The sequence below is a fragment of the Thalassophryne amazonica genome, chromosome 5, assembly GCF_902500255.1.
Source record: "Thalassophryne amazonica chromosome 5, fThaAma1.1, whole genome shotgun sequence".
Lineage (NCBI taxonomy): Eukaryota > Metazoa > Chordata > Actinopteri > Batrachoidiformes > Batrachoididae > Thalassophryne > Thalassophryne amazonica.
This window is the reverse complement of record NC_047107.1, coordinates 36,688,539-36,707,745: the sequence shown is the minus strand read 5'-3', so window position 1 is coordinate 36,707,745 and position 19,207 is coordinate 36,688,539. Positions and strand designations below refer to the sequence as shown.

The window sequence follows — 19,207 nt, the reverse complement described above, 5'->3', positions numbered from 1 at the left end:
ATGGAAATGGGTTATTTCATGACAAGGGGTCACCAATATGTGACATGAGGGTCAATTTTTAAACTTCCTAGCAAAGTGCTATAGACCATGGAAATAGAGACCTGGAATGGACGTCATGTGACTAGCGGCGTGCTGCACGGCGGCCATTACTAAGGGTGGAGAGAGCATCTTGAGCCTGTTAAACAGAAGTGAAATGAGGGGAAAAAAGGCAGCCAGTGCTTCACCATCAACTGCACCAACTACAAAAACAAATTCCCAAATACTAAAATAAACTGTACAATAGCCTTAATGTAATTATGTAAAACAAATGTCTATTTTAAAGTCATTATGTCGCAATTTAATATTGATATACTGAGACTATAACTCAACGCCATAAGTTCTTTTCATTAAGCTGCGTTCACATGCATACAAATACGGAAACAAAAATGTATAAATATATATTTATCATATACCTATAAATGATACGCCAATATGATTGGATAAAACACTAAAGAATAAATAGCAATACACCGTTTTTGCGGACAGGTAATATTTTTCATATCACCTGAGTAATCAGCCAATCCGCCACGACGAAGAGGCGCGGTCACAGGAACTGTGAAATACTGGTGAGTCACTATTAATAATTTCCCAAGTGTCCAACCTCATAGGCTGATCGTTAAAATTAAATTCGTTAGTTCTAAAAGCCATCATAATTATTTAAAGGAAAATGTTCTATTTTTTTCTACTAAGGTTTGAACTTTGAGTGTTAACACAGGAGAGAAAAATGAGAAAATGTTAATGCCTGTTTGAGAAAAGTGTATAAAGTGTGTAGTGAGGGGTTTTACAGCCTTAAAACTTTTATAATAATTGTAAAAAATACCGCTGACTACTTTGCGGATTTTGCCTATAGCAAGTTATTTTTAGAACGTAACTCCCGCAATAAACAAGGGACCATTGTATATGATAAAATCATTATCAAGTTGTGAACAACTTGCTAACTGATTATATATATATATATATATATATATATATATATATATATATATATATATATATATATATATATATACACACTTGCAGTTGTTGTTTAAATGATATGAAAATTCAGTAAGGTATATCTTATATATTATATTGAAATTCTAAGGTGGAACTATGTTAGTTTATAAAGGTATATCTAAATATCTAAAAAGGAAGAGTAAAATAGGAGAGTAGAAAAGAGTAGAGTGGAGCCACTTAGGTGCTTGGTCTTGAGAACCAGGGATGGTGAATGGCTTTATATCTACTTGTAATAAAATGCTAGTAAAAATCATATATATATGTTGTTGTCATTAAAAGACTAGCAGCAATATTACAGTGGAAAAAGCAGCAAGGTAAATGACCACAATGACAAGGCATACTTCAGATTTATATTTTAATACATAAGGATTTTTTTTATCTGAGCTTTTAATCAGCTTGAATACAACTTACAAGTCTTCATTTATAAAAATCCATTGAGAATTATGAAGACAGGAAAAAAAAAAACACAGTAAATTCCCCAAATTTCTGCACTTTACATAAAACATTTTTTCTACCCAGGCATGTATGGGTTCATTAGAAAGAGCAATTAAAGGGCTTTAAAATAAGCCTACTTTTATTAAAATCTGTTAACAAATAACTACAGTAGAGCAAGAAAAGCAGCACAGTTTGTCATAATTTCCCCAAATTTCTGCATTTTACATAAAAGTTTTTTTTTCACCCACACATGCATAGGTTCATTGGAAAGAGATTTCAAAGGGCTTTGAAACAAGCCTACATTTATTAAAATCCGTTAAGAAATAGCGACACTAGTGCAAAAAAAGCGGTCAGTTTATTATTGATGATCTGCACATCTCCACCCTTAGTAATGACGCCTTCCTGTCCTGAGTGACGCTAATAGATTGAGGCGCGCACGTCCATTCCAGGTCTATATTTCCATGCTATAGACTGTAAGATATGAGTATACAGACCATCGGGAATACATAAAATCCACTATTGAGATAAGTCATGTTATACTTATTTGGAAGAGCGCTATTTTTGCCAGCTACTATATTAGGACTCGAGTGTGAAACAAACATAAAGCGAATAAATTAGATCTCCCCATTGGTTTAAGGCTCTCAAGAGTGGTGCTTTCAAACAAAAACATCAAAACATCATAACTTTTATTTATTGAATAAATTAGCAGTTTAGAAACATGGGTTTTAAATGTAACAGACTGGGACACTACGAGTTACATTCAACACCACATTTTTGGCATGCCCTCTGCAGCCATACCAAGTGATTAAGACACTGGGGGGGAAATTAATTTTACCATGTGCCCATCAAATCGGAAGTACATTCAGATAAATTAGTTGAAGTCTTTTCTGTTTATTTTTACCAAAATAATATTTAGGTGCTGTGTGTCACAAATTTGGTGGGGTTTGATGCCCCCCTTTTCAGAATAAAAAATCAAAAAAGAAAAAAGTTCAAGATAATTAAGTGCTCTATCACAGTTATTGAATCTATATATAAAGACAATTATTTGATTTTTTTTTTTTTTTTTTTTTTATGGCACATAGGGCTGTTCTGTTTTTACTGACCAATAATGTTGGCTTGTGTAATGTTGACCCCTTTACCCAAATACATCTGAAGGCCGCATTGATTACTGTATTGGATCATATTCAGCCCATGGGCCACCAGTTATCCATCCCTGCCCTCCAGTGTTCTGTTGTCTTACAGAATGTATAGAAAAAGTCATGTTGGCAAAATATGTTTTTGCTTGTATTCATGTACATCCAAAAGTCATGATGAATAACCACATATTTAGCTTTAATATTTTGATGCTCAAACAAAATTACAAATTTGTGACTGTTCTGAAATGCATTGTTAGTGCACCCTACCTACCTACATAACTGTACACTGTCAGGCCTCCGTACTTGTACAGTGTTTACGGTTAGGTCTGTATTTGTGATTTGGACTGTAGGATTGTGAAGAGAAAAGAAAGGAATTAGCTGGCAGGTTCATTTGAGGAGTGCATCTGAGCTATCAGGAAGCTTTGAGAGAAAAAAAACTACATATCTCCTCAAGAGAGGACCAGTTTCAAAGGCTCATACAGTTGCATTAGAGTGGGCTAAAAATACACTGTCTGACAGAATGTATCAGGATGAAGCAAATAATAATAATAATCATGGTCTGGTTGCAGCCATAAAAAACAATTTGAACCCAATTAACCTACAGCTGTGTTGTTGATGAAATAAGGATTAACGCTTCATTATGGTGTTATCGCTGGCTGTGTCGGTGGAAAACACCTCTCTGATTCATATTATTTAGGTTTGTCTGCCAGTGACAATGGCAGATGGAGACCGTACATTCCACTCACGTGTGTTGATCTTCTGCAGCGAGATGTGCTTCTCGAGATGCCGTCTCAGTTTGACCTCCGCGCCGTACTTTCCGGTTGTGCCGTTGTCTGCCAGGATGAAGTGTGAGTGGAGACTGTTGAGAACCGTCAGTTTGCTCAAAGGGTTGGACATCGTCTGGTATGGACGCACCACCTGAAACCACGCCAACACACAACAAAAATATCTTTGTTTTAGGCTGGAATGCAGTGTTTAATGAAATGAAAAGGTGCACTTTCAAAATAGTCAAACCACAAAACAATTCCGACCAAATCCGAGCTGTTTTATTGCAATATATTTTTTGTTCTGTAAAAGACAGCGGTGCCCACAGACACAGCGGCTTCAGCACTCTCCTTTTCTGTGCTTTTTCTGTTTGTTTTTATGTTTCATATTTCTTTTTACCAATGCAAAGTTTAGCCGATAACATCTGCTGCTTTAGTTTACAGTGTGATCACCAGTGTTGCCACAGTTACTTTGAAAAAGTAATCCAATTACTGATTACTCCTTGAAAAAGTAACTTAGTTACTTTACTGATTACTCAATTGTAAAAGTAACTAAGTTAGATTGCTAGTTACTTTTTTAGTTACTTTTCCCAGCTGCCGACAACAACCCTCTGCCACGTCAACATGACAATGATACTTGTTTTGCCAAAACTTACTTTATAGTCACCCTTTCTTGACTTCAATGAAAATAAATACTTGTTTTATAAAAAGTAAAATAAAGACGTCTTTCTTGACCTCATATTTAACTGTTGACAGCACTGTAACAGTAAAACTTGCAATTTCGAACCTACATTGTTTATAAATGTAACTATTAAATTCATTCTAGCATTTTTCTAACATTTAAATTCTCTCTAAATATTTTACTTGTCGAAATTAATATTATTTTAAGTAGTATTAGTAGTTGTAGTAAAAAAAGGCTTCAAAACTGGACCTTTAATCTAGGGGTGTTGTGAGGGGGGCACATCCCTGCCCCACGCCCCCATTCCATCTGGATTCGCCCCTACTTTGGCGTTTGAGCACAAAGAATGGATAACATTTATTTACGCAGAAAACATGACCAGATTTACAGGTAAGAAAGTTTTATTGTGTTTTCACATCATGTGGTCCTCAGAAAGAGTTTAGGTGCATTTGAGTGGAAAATAGTGTTAGTTGTTGACACGTTGCGGAGGATCAGCTGTTTTAATGTGCAGATACAGAGCGGCTCAGCTCAGCTCTAAATAAAGGAGGAATAAAAGTATAAAAATGTCTTTGTAAAGCTCAGTGCAGGTGTGCTGATCACCGCGCTTTAAGAGGAGACGACGAGTCGAGCAGCTGCAAAAAACCGTGGATGAAAAGCTCACAGCTCACTTAAAGTGTGTAGTTCAGTCGAACCCCGACCTCCTGCCCACGGACCAAGTTTAATGCTGCTATCGACCCACAATGAAAAATAATAGTAACGCACAGTGACATGGAGAAGTAACTTTAATCTGATTACTGATTTGGAAAGATTAACGCGTTAGATTACTCGTTACTAAAAAAAAGTGGTCAGATTAGAGTAACGCGTTTAACGCGTTACCGGCATCACTGGTGATCACGTCATTATGACTGAATTATTGTGGTCATGTAATATATGACAAAATATAGTCAGAACCCCAATCTCTGTGTGAATAATTGTTGGTGTTAGAGACAAAGGCGACCCAAGTTGTATGAATGAAAGGTGACACAAGAAGTACTTGCTAGAGTAAGGATATTATACAAATAATGAATGTTTATGAGTTCAGTGGTACAAATATTTCATGAGGTGAACAATGGAATGTTCCATTCAACGAGACAAAGCAAGACTGAATGGTATGTTCCAGCTTTTACTGAATTAAATATTTGTTCCATTGAAACAATGAAAAAACATTCACTACTTGTTATATATAATGGCTAAAATAGATCCTTGTCATTTGATACTTTAGTAATTTATAAACAACAGAAAAGGGACTTACATTTTGGTGTGTGTCACTGGTGCTTTGACATCAACAATCCAACACAAACTTTAAACAGGAGTCCAAAATTGTTCTCAGTCAACTTGGAAAAAGAGTTAGTTCAAAAATAATTCTGACAATGTAGTCTGTGATACTGTGCACTGACTTAGTGTACTAAAAAAAAAAGACTTTGTGTACTTCCTCAGTCCAGTGAAAAATCGAGTCAGAAATTTGTCCAGGATTGATTGATTGATTGAGTTTATTTAGTAAAATAATGTGCAAAGTACATATGTAATTGCACATTAAAATGCATGGATAGCACAAGAAAGTGAAAAACACTTGTTTCCATTGTGGTCCAGTGTGGTCAGGTTTTCATCCTAACGTCATCCGAACAGCTCTTCATGCCTCCAGATGGCTTACAGCGTAGTGGATTTGTTTTGTGTGTGTGTGTGTGTGTATGTGTGTTAGAAGAATTAGCACCGTCAATTAGCTTGTTCAGATCATCGTCTGTCAGTAAAAAAACTCGGCCATGTTTAGCAAAACGCCACTCCCACTAGTGTGTGTGCGTGGGCAACTATCGCAGCGTGCAATGGTACAAAAAGTATGGAACCAAATTTGCACACTACATGCAAAGCAACACAAATGGGATGAATTATCCATGTCACATGATATACACAGCCCAGTCTCACGTTTTTTTTTTTTTTTTCGTGCTTCTATGACGAAATTAGTCAAATTTTCGTGACTGTTTTTTTTTAACTCACTATTCCTAACCCTAATCCTACCCCCGACCGTAACCATAACCATAACCTAATCTTATTCCTTCCCCCCACCCTAACCCTAACCACCACCACCACTCCCCCCCCGCTTCACTTTTAATTTTGTGCAGTCATCACAGAATGAATTAGAATGAATTTGTGCTGCCATGACGAAAATGGGGCGCTTTTCGTCACAATATCACGAACCAATGGATTAATGTATATTTCGTGCTGCTGAATCACAACTTGCCACGAGACCAGGTTGGACATACAAAGCACCAATCAAATGACAAGGATCCACTCAGCCATTATACAAAACCAAACATCACCACTACCCAACATCTTTCTCATCGACACCAGATCCATCACCAACAAAATGGACATATTGTATCTGTGGATCTCCACCAATAACCTTATACGGAACTGTTCCATTTTGTTAATAACAGAGATGTGTCTTCACCCATTTATCCCAGATTCAGTTATCAGGCTAGCAGGTCAGATAGCATCTCTTGAGAACCTAGGCAAAGATTCTGGTAAGAGGAAAAAAAAAAAGCCGGGGTTTACATCAACATCTACTGATTTTTTTTAAGTAAATGACAGATAAATGCAGACCCATTTTCTGTTGTCATAGTTACAGCTATCTCCCATTGGATGCTAACACTAGTATAGCCTTAAGCTAACTACAGTGCCATTACCTCACATCAGAACACACATCCTGAAGCAAGTCATGTCATTTGTCTGTGATTTTACTTGTGTAGATTTAATTTGAACAACACATTAAATGTGCAAACACAAGGGAAAATATATTTGACAAAGCTTATCCAAGCACCAAGAACAACATCACTTCACAATTAGTCCAGCCAGATTACCTAGTAGCCATACTCATAATTACAACACGAGTCGAGCCCAGGTCTTTAGAAATATAAACTTGTCCTTGATCAAAATTCATCAGCCCACCCTGTGTCAAGTTTGTGACAGTCATTCTAAAGTCTGTCATCAGCAACCTTAAGTATGTATGGTGTAGTAGCGGGTCATTCCATAGTCACAAAGTCGTTCCATCGGGTATTGCTGAGGTGACTTTGTGTCAAACGAGTGGTTATTAGAGAGATGTGGAGTATCACTTGCATTGTGAGGGAGCATTACCTTGTAACAATTTGGCTATTTGGTGCATTTCTCGATGCATGATCCAGCACATATGTGCCTGAGTGTTGAGGACCCCAGTAGCTGGAGAAGAACAAGGGGCCCTTCACAGTTCTTTCACAGTTACTTTCAAGATGTGGGCATGGACCTGTTGTCTGCCTGGGTCGTGGTCATCCAGGACCTGGTGGGACTCCATGATGTGGATGTAGCTAACCGTGACACTAGTGCATGCTACCAAACTTTACTTGCAGTACACTCACACCAGTGAGTATGAAGTGGTTTGAGAGGCTGGTCCTACAGAACATCCTGCCAGCCTCCTCACTACCATTACACCCATGACTGTTTGCCTGTGGTGTAATAGACGTACTGAGCACACCATCACCACTGCTCTTCACACTGCACTGACCCAAGCTATGTGAGGACAGATTTCACATTCTTCAGATCTGCTGTTAATATGGCCGTCCCAAGCAGAGACGTTGATACGCTGAATAACCTAGGACTTTCTCAGCCTACCTGTCACTGGATCAAGGATTTTGTCACAAACTGCCACCAGACTGCTGGACAAGGTTCAGACTCTCCTCCACATCACACTCAGCAGTGTTCCAACAGGGCTGATTGCATATGACTATACCCCCACCAGTTCCAAAACACCATCATTAATTTTGCAGATGACACATCTGTGGATACATTCATTCAAAGAAAAGATGAGGCCACCTTCAGGGATGACGCCAAATAATGATTGTGTGCCATTCAGAGAACAAGCTTGTCCTGAACTCTCCCAAAACAAAAGAACTAATCGCAGACTTGCAGAAAAAGCAGACCCTGATCAACTACACATGAATAGGGATTGTGTGGAAAGGATGTGTGCTTTCAGATTCTTGGGCAAACAATTTGATGAGGACCTCTCCTGGACTATTAACACCACCACAGGAGTGAAGAAGGCACAGCAGCTAAACTTCCCATGCTCCTTCAAGAGTGTGCTGGCATATTCTGTCTGTGAGTGGTACACCATCTGCTCAGTAGCAGACAGGAAAGCCCTTCAGAGGATTATAAATACTGCATGGAAGGTCACTGGCTGCTGATTTCGCTCTTTAGATGCTGTACTCAGCTCTCATTGCCTCAGTGTAGGAGCAAAAATACTGAAGGACCCATCCCACCCAGGACACTATATGTTTGGTCTATGGTAAATCACACAAAAACAGGTTGGATCCTAGAGCCATTGAGATTTAACACAAGTTTTAATCAGATGCCCTTCCCATCACAACTTCATTTTCTACATTGAGAAACACAACTCCCGGTGTTCCCAAGTGGTCACCCAGCCAAGTACAAAAAGCAGCATAGTTGCTCAAACTGCACTTCTTATAATTGACTACATTTCTACAATTGTCAGTAAATGTGCAATGTCCAATCCACACAAATTTTCTGCTGCAGAACTTGTTCTCCAGAAACCGTTTTTTATACATGTGAAGGACAACAAGACCAGGAATGGAGTTTCTGAAGAAGCTTAATAAATCAGTTTCCATAAAATTTTCTTTCATAGTTCTTTTATATTTTTACTTGGTATTTTTTCACCTCAAAGTGATGAGCATCAATGTGCTAATCTCAAATAGTTCAACACTTAGCAGAGCCAGCTTCCTTATGTCTGGACGGAGCCAATTTATTTTAAGTTTTTTTTTTTTTTTGTCAAGTAACATTATTAACTCACCCACATGGGGTGTACAGCCAGTGCATTCTGAGCTCCAGTCTCAAGCCCAGGTAAGAGAGGATGGTAGAAGCAGAAAAGGTGTACACCATAAATTTGGTTAAATCACCGTCACGTTGGGTACACATTGCTTTCACAGTCCTGGTCCCAAGCCTGGATAAATGATTCAGGTTGCGTTAGGAAGGGCATCTTGCATAAATGTTGCTGAACCAAATGTGCACATCACAAATTGAATTCCCAAACCAGATCAGATTTTCAGGGTTATTAAAGCTCATTAAAATTATGTTGATAAGAGATTTTGGGGGCACTGTTGCATCACAGCAAGGTCATGGGATTGATTCCCACCTGTGGCCTTTCTGTGTGGAGTTTATATGTTCTCTCCATGTTTTCGTGGGTTTCCTTCGAGTGCTTCGGCTTCCTCCCACATCCAAAGATATGGAGGTTAGGTGGATTGGAAACTTTAAATTGTCCGTAGATGTGTGTGTGTGACTAATGTTTGTTAGTCTATATAAGTTGCCCTGTGACAGCCTGGCGTCTTGATACACTACCAGCAATACAATACATATAGTGATACATGATGATACTGATGATACGATGCAATACAATTCACCCCTGTCCCAATTCAATGTGATTTGATATGTATTTGATGGTGATTCAATTCCTCACAATGCGATACGATGCGATTTGGTGTGATATGATTCAACATGATGCAAAGAAATTAGACCAAAAATTTAAACAGAAAATAAGAAGCTGCAATTCAGTATGATACTATGGTATTCTTCTTCTGATTCTACTGGAGGCAGAGGATTTGTTTTACTCCTTATAAGCAAAAAATTTACCAGATTCAGCATTAAGGAACAGGAATCGGTTCACTCAAATTTGGAACAAATTTCATCACACTGTCAGAACTTAAAAACAGTAAGAGTCAATGAGTGACTTAAAGTGAGTCACTCACTGACAGAGTACCGCCCTGGCTAAAGTAATTTGAGATACTTTCTTACCAGTTTTGCTGGAGTTCGGTTTACAATCTGCGGCCATGTCGACACCGTTTGGCAGCATGGCATTCTTTACAAATGACCTGCGTCATGTCAAGTTTCCCATATTTTTAAAAAAAGCCAAAATATCTACAAACGCCCGATTTAAATGTTTTAGCTGCACCAAAAATCTCTTCTGACTGCTTGCAGCTGTTCTCGTTGCAGTAGAAATGTGCTGTGTGGCTTCTGGCCATGTTCAAAACAAAATGCGGAGCAGTAACAGTACATTCATTGTACCTCGGGAAAAAAAAATCGATGCAAGCACACAGCGAGCGACGCATCACAATTTCACCCGTCAATTGAATTGATGCACACTGAATGAATCGATACACTCGCATCGCGCATGTTTGTTTCTAGATACCGATTTGTACTGATTAATCTCCACATGCCTAGTGCCTACAAATACATAGGGATTAAGGACTCCTATGTTCAAAGGCATCTTTTTCATTTTCCTGTCTAATCAAAAAAATCCAACCTATACCCTTCTAGTAAATTCTTTAACCTTTAGACAAAAGTCATTCTTGGTCCAGAACTGGATGGTAATTCTGATGTGGTGACTTGTGCCTGTAATTGTTGGCCTTTGCCTGAGTGTTGCTGAATATCTACAAAATTAATGACTTCCTCTGAAATTTGGCTTTTGTCTTGCGAAGCTCGAACGTGGCACTCTGAGACAAATTCATCCACTCACTTACACATAATACTGTTTAGATCAGTCAAGCATGAAATAAGACGTTACACCACCTAATAACCTATTTTCAACATTAATCAGCTTTATCTGAGCTGTTCAGTGTGACATTGTTGTGCACTATGATGAAAATTTAACTTTAACATAACATGGATTCCTGAGATTTGAATTAGTCAGCATGTGTGCTAAAGTCTCATGTGGCTCAACCAGCTGCCCAATTCACTTTGAAGTTGTGTTTATCACAGTGGATTGGCTTACCCAGCAGCTCAGCTAATAAGCTGTCAACAGTAATGTAAAAGTTCTAGCCAACTGTGAACAGCACTGAACAATTTTCACATCTATACACGCAAATGGGTGATGATGAGATAAAGCATGGCCCCTCCGCTGTAACAGTACCCTCAGTCACTTACATCTTTACCAACAAGGTCCTCTTGGTTTTCTACGATACCCCACGGAGCAATGCCAATGGTGCAGATCTTCCCCCTCGACTTAGAGGCGTGGTCTTTCAGAGCATCGCCCACATGGCGAATCACCCCTGTGGGCACAGAAAAACTGGCATAAGAGCTCTGTCACAGTTGCCACACAGTGTATGCTTGAATAACGACACGCTTGGGTGTGAGATGTAATAAGACCGTGTTAGGCAGTAATACAGGAGTGTGGCTGCCACACACTTCACACAGACCAGTTGTTGCTCCAAGCTTCTGGATTTTGTCCTCAGGGAAGCAGCAGTCAGACCCGCAGGTCATTTCATCACATCTTTTCTCTTGACATTCCTTTCTCCACCTTAACCTCCCAACCGTCCTTCGAATCTATCCCTCCATCCATTATTCAGGCCTTTCTCTTCTTCTTTTCACTGCACTCATTCTGTCACCAAAATCTTACTTGCTGTTCTTTTCTGTATTCAGTCTGTGTACTTTGCAGAACTTGGTGTTCTATCGTTCTTTTCATCTGTTCTTAACTTCTTAAAAGTAAATTATTTCAGCGTCTCCCCTTTTTGCTCAGGGTTACCACAGTGGACCGATGTGGGTCTGCATGTCGATTTGCCTCAAGTTTCACACCAGATGCACAATATGGAGAATGGGCACAGAGGGTCTTGAACCAGAAAGTCTCTGTTTAGAAAAAAAAGTGCACTAACCACTTGGCCAGTTTGCTCAAATTTTTGAACAAACTAAAAATCCTTCCAATTCTGTAACCTAGAACCAGATCAATGCAGTAACTGAATTCCATGACTGAAGTTACAGAGAAATTATGCTCTGTATTAACATGTGCATCTCTCTCTTACAAAACAATACGATATGTATCTTGACACATGGGCTATGATTATCGTACATACATACCATATGGTAATACCATACCATACAGGAGTGATACGTCTTCTGGAAACGTCTTCTTCCTTTTCTCTCAAAAATTCTTGAAAGGGTAGTTGTAAAACAGCTAACTGATCATCTGCAGAGGAATGGTCTATTTGAAGAGTTTCAGTCAGGTTTTAGAATTCATCATAGTACAGAAACAGCATTAGTGAAGGTTACAAATGATCTTCTTATGGCCTCGGACAGTGGACTCATCTCTGTGCTTGTTCTGTTAGACCTCAGTGCTGCTTTTGATACTGTTGACCATAAAATTTTATTACAGAGATTAGAGCATGCCATAGGTATTAAAGGCACTGTGCTGCGGTGGTTTGAATCATATTTGTCTAATAGATTACAATTTGTTCATGTAAATGGGGAATCTTCTTCACAGACTAAAGTTAATTATGGAGTTCCACAAGGTTCTGTGCTAGGACCAATTTTATTCACTTTATACATGCTTCCCTTAGGCAGTATTATTAGACGGTATTGCTTAAATTTTCATTGTTACGCAGATGATACCCAGCTTTATCTATCCATGAAGCCAGAGGACACACACCAATTAGCTAAACTGCAGGATTGTCTTACAGACATAAAGACATGGATGACCTCTAATTTCCTGCTTTTAAACTCAGATAAAACTGAAGTTATTGTACTTGGCCCCACAAATCTTAGAAACATGGTGTCTAACCAGATCCTTACTCTGGATGGCATTACCCTGACCTCTAGTAATACTGTGAGAAATCTTGGAGTCATTTTTGATCAGGATATGTCATTCAAAGCGCATATTAAACAAATATGTAGGACTGCTTTTTTGCATTTACGCAATATCTCTAAAATCAGAAAGGTCTTGTCTCAGAGTGATGCTGAAAAAACTAATTCATGCATTTATTTCCTCTAGGCTGGACTATTGTAATTCATTATTATCAGGTTGTCCTAAAAGTTCCCTAAAAAGCCTTCAGTTAATTCAAAATGCTGCAGCTAGAGTACTGACAGGGACTAGAAGGAGAGAGCATATCTCACCCATATTGTCCTCTCTTCATTGGCTTCCTGTTAATTCTAGAATAGAATTAAAATTCTTCTTCTTACTTATAAGGTTTTTAATAATCAGGTCCCATCTTATCTTAGGGACCTCGTAGTACCATATCACCCCAATAGAGCGCTTCGCTCTCAGACTGCAGGCTTACTTGTAGTTCCTAGGGTTTGTAAGAGTAGAATGGGAGGCAGAGCCTTCAGCTTTCAGGCTCCTCTCCTGTGGAACCAGCTCCCAATTCAGATCAGGGAGACAGACACCCTCTCTACTTTTAAGATTAGGCTTAAAACTTTCCTTTTTGCTAAAGCTTATAGTTAGGGCTGGATCAGGTGACCCTGAACCATCCCTTAGTTATGCTGCTATAGACGTAGACTGCTGGGGGTTCCCATGATACACTGTTTCTTTCTCTTTTTGCTCTGTATGCACCACTCTGCATTTAATCATTAGTGATCGATCTCTGCTCCCCTCCACAGCATGTCTTTTTCCTGGTTCTCTCCCTCAGCCCCAACCAGTCCCAGCAGAAGACTGCCCCTCCCTGAGCCTGGTTCTGCTGGAGGTTTCTTCCTGTTAAAAGGGAGTTTTTCCTTCCCACTGTAGCCAAGTGCTTGCTCACAGGGGGTCGTTTTGACCGTTGGGGTTTTACATAATTATTGTATGGCCTTGCCTTACAATATAAAGCGCCTTGGGGCAACTGTTTGTTGTGATTTGGCGCTATATAAAAAAATTGATTGATTGATTGATTGATTGATTGCCTTCATTTCCACGGCATTTCACATGACATTCATTTTCCATTATAAATTACAATACGCAAAAACTGGCATGACTTACCTTCATACACATATTTCATGAAAAACAATGGGCCTTCTCTGGGATTTTGCTACCGTGCTGCAACCATTGTTCACCACTAGAGGCAGTATCATATACAGTAGCGTGAAAAGATTCCCAAAAGAAGATGCCAGCTCTTGTTAGCATAACACAAATAGGATAGCATAACTTTCCTTTTCTGAACTGGAACGATAGTATTAACAAATTGTCTACATAATGTTAGGTTTAAATGGGTATATTTATCCAAAATATTGCCTACCACTACCAGATATGTTGATTTAGTTTTTAACTGTCAAAGTTAAATACTCCTGTAAAACATCTCACAACAACGTCACACTGACCTTTGAATAAGCAAACAAATTTAATTTAACCAATGCTATGAGGTTAAAATTAATCTATCGACCAGATTATGCTGCACTGAAATTGGTTCAGGGGTCTGTGTATTGATGTAGCCATATGTTTGTTTTACTTTAAAATCAATTTTTAATTTGTATCAGTTTAACTGTTACACCCTTAGACATCGTGGTAGCAATCTTTCGGTAGCAAGAATGATAATAATAGATACTTTAAGGTAAAAAAGAAGGAATAAAGAGCCTATAAAATCTTTTTTTTTTTTGAAACGGCAACACATTACCAGTGTACAGTGATCCCTTATATAGTTCAGTATGACATCATATGTTACACAAAAGTTACCACACACTGGAAGATTGTTGTATGTCATATTATGCTATTTAGGTTTCCCTGATAACCATCAGGGACCATCAACAACGTAGATGGTGTCTTCATGAAAATGTTCTACAGTTGCTGTGTTAACCTTTTCCTTCCTGTGTTGGCTCAACTTATTGAACCTTAAGAATCGCAACCGTCTTTGTAATATTGTCAAGGAATGTGGTCAAATTATGGGAACTCAGTGCACGGACATCATGGACCTTTTTAAAACAAGGGTTGTGTCAAAAGCCAAGAAAATTATGGCAGATTCGGCACACCCTCTGCACTCACAATTTAAGTTTCTGCCCTCGGGCAGATGCCTGGTAATGCCCAGATGCAGAACCAACAGACTAAAAAACTCTTTTATTCCCACAGCCATTGCTCTCCTAAATAACACCTAAGGACTCACTGTTGTACTTAAGTCTACACTGACTTGCACCTTATTTTTCTTGGTTTTTGTTTTGTATATTTATTCTGCTGTGTTTTTATGAACTTGTATGATGTGGTTTTATGAATGCAATTTTTACTGCTGACTGCACCTGAATTGCCCCCATGGGGACTAAATAAACGATCAAATCAAAATCAAAATGATAAGAGGCTATCGATAATATATACTTGGCTAATGTAAGACAAAGTATAAATCTTTGATTGTTAAATGCCAGGCAGAAGTATTTGTTGGCCTGTATAGGCCAGCTATGACTAGCTCATAGTTCAGTTACAGGTACTGTGAGTGTTGTGTAGAGTGGCGGTAGAGCCTCTGACTTCTTCCCAGTAGATGCTGGGATACTTCAGGGATGTGTTGTGGCTCCTATTCGGTTCAATGCCTGCATGAATTGGGTACTGGGTAGGGTTATGAAGACCAGCAGCTTCAGTGCCTCTGCCACAAAAAAATAAATAAATAAATGCTGACCCTCACAAAAGATTCCATGATCTTTGTGGAGTCAAAGGATACACTGATTGCAGCATTTGAGAAGTTGCGAGAGGAGTGGAACTACCTATGTTTGCTCATTTCAAGCCTGGATCAAGCATAAGCTTCAGGCTTGAAATGACTTCCTGGAATTGGTCATCAGAAGTGTATCACTACGCATCAGAGGGACAGCTCAGGTGGGACGGTTTGAAGACAAAGTCAGAGAGGCAAGATTGAGATGGTTTGGACATGTGCAGAGGAGGGATTCAGGGTATATAGGGAGAAGGATGCTGAGGATGGAGCCACTAGGCAGGAGGAGAAGAGGGAGACCAAAGAGGAGGTTTATGGATGTGCTGAGGAAGGACATGCAGGTGGTTGATGTGACAGAGGAAGTTACACAGGACAGGGTGAGATGGAAACAATTGCTCTGCTGTGGCAACCACTAACGGAAACAGCCAAAAGAATAACAAGAAGAAGAAGAGTGTCACTATGCAGTGAAAGTACTGACTGTGTAGAGAGATTCACTTGCCTTGGCAGTACCATTCATGATTCTATGTTTTCAGTTTTTGAGATTGGGTGACAGCAAAGAAGAGGTTATGGAGTGAAAAGGCTCCCTGAACAGAGGTGTTGGATAATACCAATAATTTTTCAAAACAGCAAAGATCCTAGCATTTAGGGCACTGGTGCATCTTGTCTTCCTCTATGGTTGTGGGATGATAAGCATTGACTTTAGGCGATGACTGCATGGCTTCAGTACCAGGACTCTTTGAAGGATCCTTGGGTACAGTTGGAATGTGTCAAATAAATGGATGCATGAGGAGACTCAGATGAGGCATACCACTTTCATTGTGAGGGAATATCAACTACAGCATTTTGTTCATGTGGTGAGCTCTGTGTGCATGATGCAGCACACAGGTATGTCAGTGTTGAGGACCCCAGCTACTGCAAAAAGGCCAAGGAGACTCATATTTTACCTGCCTGTGGCAGATACATTAATACTTTTGAGAACACAACCAGTCCATCTAAGACCTAAAGGGGTTCCATGGTGTGGTGGATGGAGTGATGCACCACACCAGCACATTGTCCCAGCACTGTACCTGACCTGTTGGCCTGCAACACAGGTTTCTGTAGATGGCACACCTTTTCAAATTATTATGCACGTGTCTAGAACACATAGCTTTAGCACACCACAGATGAGAGAATAGATGAGCCAATGCTCCCGTGGTCTTCTAATTCTGTCTGAACTAGTGTGTCTGTCTGACAAAGTGCTATCTTTCAAAATATCACTCTTTACCAACCAAAAATCATTAAAATTGAAAGATTTTAGTAAAAATTTAGAAACGTAGGAGTTTACATCACATACTGTATGGACCAAGAAAAGCAGCAAACTTTCACAAATTGAGGTTTGGCTAAATTTTCACAACAAAATGTCAAAGATCAGAAATTGAATCAGTTACACTACATTTCTCATGCTTTCGAACTTGAAATTTAAGCATATTTCATGTGCTCTTAGCACGTTAGATGACTTTTCACTGCTCGCCCTATTCTCTTCTCATTTGATCAGCAAACCATCTTGCAGCTGTCAGACATTTAAGCTGTGGCTTTCTGAAATGCTTCCTGTCACCATTTCAAAGCTTTTATATAACGGATTTCAAAGATTCTATCTGGTGTATTCATCGCCTCCAACCCAAGAGTAATACAGCTCCAGTGCACTAAGCTCCTCGTAAATCCTGCTCCACTCCAATTCATCCAGCTTTTCAGTTACAACTTCACTCCAGGAAGAGTTCTCTTCTGTCACCAGAGACTTCTTCTGATCTGTGTGACCAATTTGCAGAATTTGCAGAGCCCTATATGGCCCCAAGGCCCAACGGGTCATTACTCATCCTCAGAAACCATAGCATGAGGTGGATGAGAGTTTATGTCTCACACTAACTGCCAGTCCATCACAAGTTACTTCCCCAAACAAGACCAGTGTCCATTTACAGGTTGGTAGACTGAGACAATACTGATGAAGAGTCTCATCCAAGGCCGCAGACAGGTAGCAATCAAGTCTGTCTATAGGTTGACTGACAAACTTTTGTATCACACAGCAACCTGTTAATGTTGGAGTGAAGGAATTATCAGTTCCTGAAAAGAACAGAATCATGACATTGAATTTCAAAATATCACTGGGATGTGTCAGGGTTTGGGTTTTTGCATTGTGTTTAGTTTGTTCTGTTTTGTTATTTTGTTAAACTGGCTTTGTTGCATGTTAGTTCTCCTGCTGGTCTTTTTCCTGCTTGGGTCTTTTCTGTCTTTTCTGTCTCTATCTCTCTTGTCTGTCTCTTGGTGCTTGGTGGTGGGCCTTTCACTCCGTCTAACTACACCCTTGTTCTGGTGCTTTCCACCCACACCTGTTTCTAATCTACAGCTCATCCACCTGGTTGTATATAAGGTTCACTGGTTGTACTAGTTCCCCACCAGATTGAAACAAAGCTGGAAGAAGGGCACAAAGTCCTGCTAGCCTCATTGTGTTTTTTGACCACCTGCTTGTTTATCTCGACCACACCTTTTGCCTGATGTTTTTTGTACTGTTATTGGATGGCCTACTCGTGTACCGAATCCAGCAAATGTTTCCAATAAACAATCTTAACTTACAGAGCTGTATGTTTGAGTCCTGCATTTGTGTCCAGCCATTCCTGACAACCAGGCCTGCTAGGATGTCTTTCATGCTGTTCCCAAGCAGCAACTTCTGGAGCTGAAAAATAAAACTAATGCAGAATTCTCCCTACCACATACAGGTACTACTCAATTTTGCTTAAATTTTACGAGGTTGGATGCCAAACGCATTTCAGTCTCCACCTTCTTTGTGAAGGCCCCCTGACACAAGCATGACTTCTGATTCACGCACTTGCACGCCCGTCATTGTGACGATCCAACCTGCTGTGTTCCCAGCTGGACGTCGTTCTTTGTTCCACTGCCTGCCACGTGCTCTGCGCTGGATACTGTGTATATAAAATAATTATTTTGTGTCAGATTAATCATTTTCTCTGCAAATTGGCTGTTGAAAACGGCTCTAGTCACTTCCTGAATCACAGAGGACCGCTTCAGCTTCAGCCATTCGCGCACGAGCTGCAGAAAGCATTTTGAACCGTCTTAAAAGGTAAGTATTTGTCATGTTTACATTGTCCTGGCTTGGTAAAACAGTTGCGTGTTCTTTCCTTCTTGTATGCAGCTATTAAAGTGTGTTTTGATAGATTTAATGTCTTGTTATAATTCTTCAGCCGGGTTGTGCTCTGATGTGATCCACTGACGTCACCACTCACTCTGTTCACTACTTCTTTACTCAACTTGACGAGTTGCACATCATGTTGGGGATTAGATCGTGCCACGTCGCACAACATTTTTGCATGAAGGATTTTTTGAACATTTCAAAATTTTCTTTGCACAATTGCACGTGCCGGTGCCCCTCTCATGTTCAGTCTGCACCAGTTAAAGATGAGTTTACTCTCCTGCACGGCACAGGTTGTGCAAGCGCATGAATCAAAGTCACGCTCATGTCAGGGGGCCTTAAGCCACTGCGTGAAAAAAAAAAAACAGAGCTGGAACTTGCATATTGTGTTTCATTTATTTTGTGTTTAAAATGACAAATTATTGTTATTTTTTCATGAGTGACGATCAGGATTTACTTCTGTGAAGCTTCCCTGTGCTGGTCACATGATGTGAAGAGGAAAAAAACCCTCAAAATATCTGTGGATTAAGATCATCAGTTGG

At 39.5% G+C, this 19,207-nt stretch overlaps 1 protein-coding gene across 7 annotated transcripts in view; it reads right to left on the bottom strand.

Annotated features, from left to right (window-relative positions):
* The window catches only part of trpm3 (transient receptor potential cation channel, subfamily M, member 3), a 746,932-nt gene that overhangs the window by 285,492 nt on the left and 442,233 nt on the right, over positions 1–19,207 (bottom strand). For all 7 annotated transcript variants that reach the window (XM_034170010.1, XM_034170014.1, XM_034170008.1 and 4 more), the window contains exons 5-6: positions 11,046–11,170; positions 3,353–3,524 (exon numbers count right to left, since the gene is read on the bottom strand). In XM_034170010.1, coding sequence (XP_034025901.1) covers positions 3,353–3,524; positions 11,046–11,170 — 297 coding nt within the window. The remainder of the gene's footprint in view (positions 1–3,352; positions 3,525–11,045; positions 11,171–19,207) is intronic.